The 2,810-nt window shown below is 45.4% G+C and overlaps 1 protein-coding gene across 1 annotated transcript in view; it reads right to left on the reverse strand.

The window, feature by feature from the left end:
- Nucleotides 1-2,277: 2,277 nt before the first annotated feature.
- The window catches only part of LOC138351086 (uncharacterized), a 1,635-nt gene continuing 1,102 nt past the window's right edge, over nt 2,278-2,810 (reverse strand). The window contains exon 2 of the mRNA XM_069302713.1: nt 2,278-2,810. This exon is cut by the window's right edge and continues 460 nt beyond it. Within this exon, the coding sequence (XP_069158814.1) occupies nt 2,278-2,810 (533 nt within the window).

The raw sequence follows: 2,810 nt of genomic DNA on the forward strand, positions 1-2,810 counted from the left end.
GAAGATTAAGCCACCCAAAAGGTGGCACGGGCATGAATAGCCCATAAGTTGTGGCCCTTCTGAGCCATCACCAGTATCAATAGATGATACTGGAGATCTGTGGAGGTGCGACTGCACCCTGCGTGACGGGAGATGTCTCCCCACTCCCATCCCACCTATTCCTTTCCCCCCTTCACCCTCCAACTTCTACGACCTCTCCTCTTCCATCCCAAGCACACAAGACGAACGGGAGGACAACGAGGTCTGGCAAAGAGTGAGTTGAAGCCTGAAACAAATGGAACAAAACAGAAGCACGCAGCACACGAAGACGGAGGATGGGATTCCTTTGTCTTGTCTTATGTGTGATCAAAGTCGATGTTACCATATAAATCTGATCGTGGATTTATTCTTGTTGCAAAATAGGTGGTTGAAGAGTCGCGACGTAAGATAAGGTCGTTATCAGGGAGCCATCATGACTATATAGCACTTGGAAAGGATATTAGGATGAGGATTTGGGATAGGACCACTACCACCTCCCATCCATCCCCATCACCATCCTGCTGTTTCTCGAGTCTGCACCCATGTGGGTCCCCCACACACATCCTGGTAGTAATGGATACGCTCAGACCCTCTGTCTCGACAACACCCTTGCATCCAGAGACAGAGAGAGACGGAGAGAAACACAGAGAAAACCAGAAAGACACGAACAGATGCAGAAAAGAGAACGGATGCAAAATTGAGCAGAGAGAGAGAGGAGAGAGAGAGAGAGAGAGAGAGAGAGAGAGAGAGAGAGAGAGAGAGAGAGAGAGAGAGAGAGAGAGAGAGAGAGAGAGACAGACAGACAGACGAGGGCGGTGTTGACAGACGTTGGGAGGCCGCCGTTAATGTTACCGTTTATTACTGTTGTTTCTGTTCATTTTTCCATGGATTTGTTTTTGGTGGAATGATGTTGGGTCGACCCAAGTACCGGGTACGTCTGGGTACCGGGTCGACCCGAGGTACCTCTCCCTTCTGGTATATTAATATTGAATACTACTATATCCAGACCACACACTAGAAGGTGAAGGGACGACGACGTTTCGGTCCGTCCTGGACCATTCTCAAGTCGATTGTGAATGGTCCAGGACGGACCGAAACGTCGTCGTCCCTTCACCTTCTAGTGTGTGATCTGGTCAACATACCTCAGCCACGTTATTGTGACTCATCGCCTGCATGCTACTATATCCCTTTAAGTTGCTGTACTCCCCTCCTCTATGCGGCTGTACCACCGCATCATCGGTGCTGTACCCTCCTCCTCCTCCTCCTCCTCCTAGCTGCTGTACCGTCTCCAGGAAGCTGCATGAGGAAAGTTAGATTGAGCAAATTATACTACGCTGAACCGGAGTTTCCTCCGTATTGGAAGTCTTGTCGATAAACGCGTTGGTTTCAGGTCATGCAAACAGGGTGCCGTAAAAAGTGAATTTCCATATGCAACATCGCCAAATTTTGCAATAAACTAGTTACTCGACCATTTTTCGAGGGGGGGGGGGTGTAATCTATAGGAGAATTCGTTGTGTCTAATGAAAATATATATTTTAGAAAATGGCGCTTATTAACAAGCCTATACGACCGTTCTTGGAATATCGGAAATCCATCCTAGGAACTCTTGTCCATTAGTCCTTATTTTCTCCTGATTGATTGATGAAGATTAAGCCACCCAAGAGGTGGCACGGGCATGAATAGCCCGTAAGTGGTAGCCCTTTCGAGCCATTACCAGTATCAAAAGATGATACTGGAGATCTGTGGAGGCGCAACTGCACCCTGCGTGACGGGAGATGTCTCCCGGACCAAGTGGTGACCAAATGGTCATTTTCTCCTGAACTACACAATGAAACAAGGAGTGGGATTAATGGAGACATTGTGGCTATAATGGTAATTGCTACCTGAAAACAAACAGCGATCAGTTTTGTTTGTTTATGGTAAGACTCAGTACATTTTTCTCGGGAAAAGAAAAATATACGTTCTTGTTAAGTGCAAACAGAGCAAAGGCTCGTTAGTTAAAGTGTACTTAGGCGTTTTGAGTGTGGAACGTGACTCGCGTTTTGTGAATAGTGCGTGCTTCGCGTTTTTTTTTTTGTTCTGGTACGGTTCGCGTTTCTGAGTGCAGAACGCATCTCGTGTTTTTATAAGAGAGAGAGAGAGACTCGTGTTTTTTGCGTGCAGAGCTGGTTTGGCTTGTTTTCACCTTTGCATTTATTGCAAGTAAATTTAATTTTTCTATGAATTTCTTTTTCCAATCATACAAGATTGTTCTAGTTATTATTGGTGGAAACTAGTTACTCCTTCGTGGAAACTAGTTACTCCTTCCTGGAAACTAGTTACTCCTTCGTGGAAACTAGTTACTCCTTCGTGGAAACTAGTTACTCCTTCGTGGAAACTAGTTACTCCTTCCTGGAAACTAGTTACTCTTTCGTGGAAACTAGTTACTCCTTCCTGGAAACTAGTTACTACTTCCTGGAAACTAGTTACTCCTTCCTGGAAACTAGTTACTCCTTCGTGGAAACTAGTTACTCCTTCCTGGAAACTAGTTGCTACTTCCTGGAAACTAGTTACTCCTTCCTGGAAACTAGTTACTCCTTCCTGGAAACTAGTTACTACTTCCTGGAAACTAGTTACTCCTTCCTGGAAACTAGTTACTCCTTCCTGGAAACTAGTTACTCCTTCCTGGAAACTAGTTACTCCTTCCTGGAAACCAGTTACTCCTTCGTGGAAACTAGTTACTCCTTCCTGGAAACTAGTTACTACTTCCTGGAAACTAGTTACTCCTTCCTGGAAACTAGTTACTCCTTCCT

The sequence above is a fragment of the Procambarus clarkii genome, chromosome 48 (assembly GCF_040958095.1).
Source record: "Procambarus clarkii isolate CNS0578487 chromosome 48, FALCON_Pclarkii_2.0, whole genome shotgun sequence".
Taxonomy (NCBI): domain Eukaryota; kingdom Metazoa; phylum Arthropoda; class Malacostraca; order Decapoda; family Cambaridae; genus Procambarus; species Procambarus clarkii.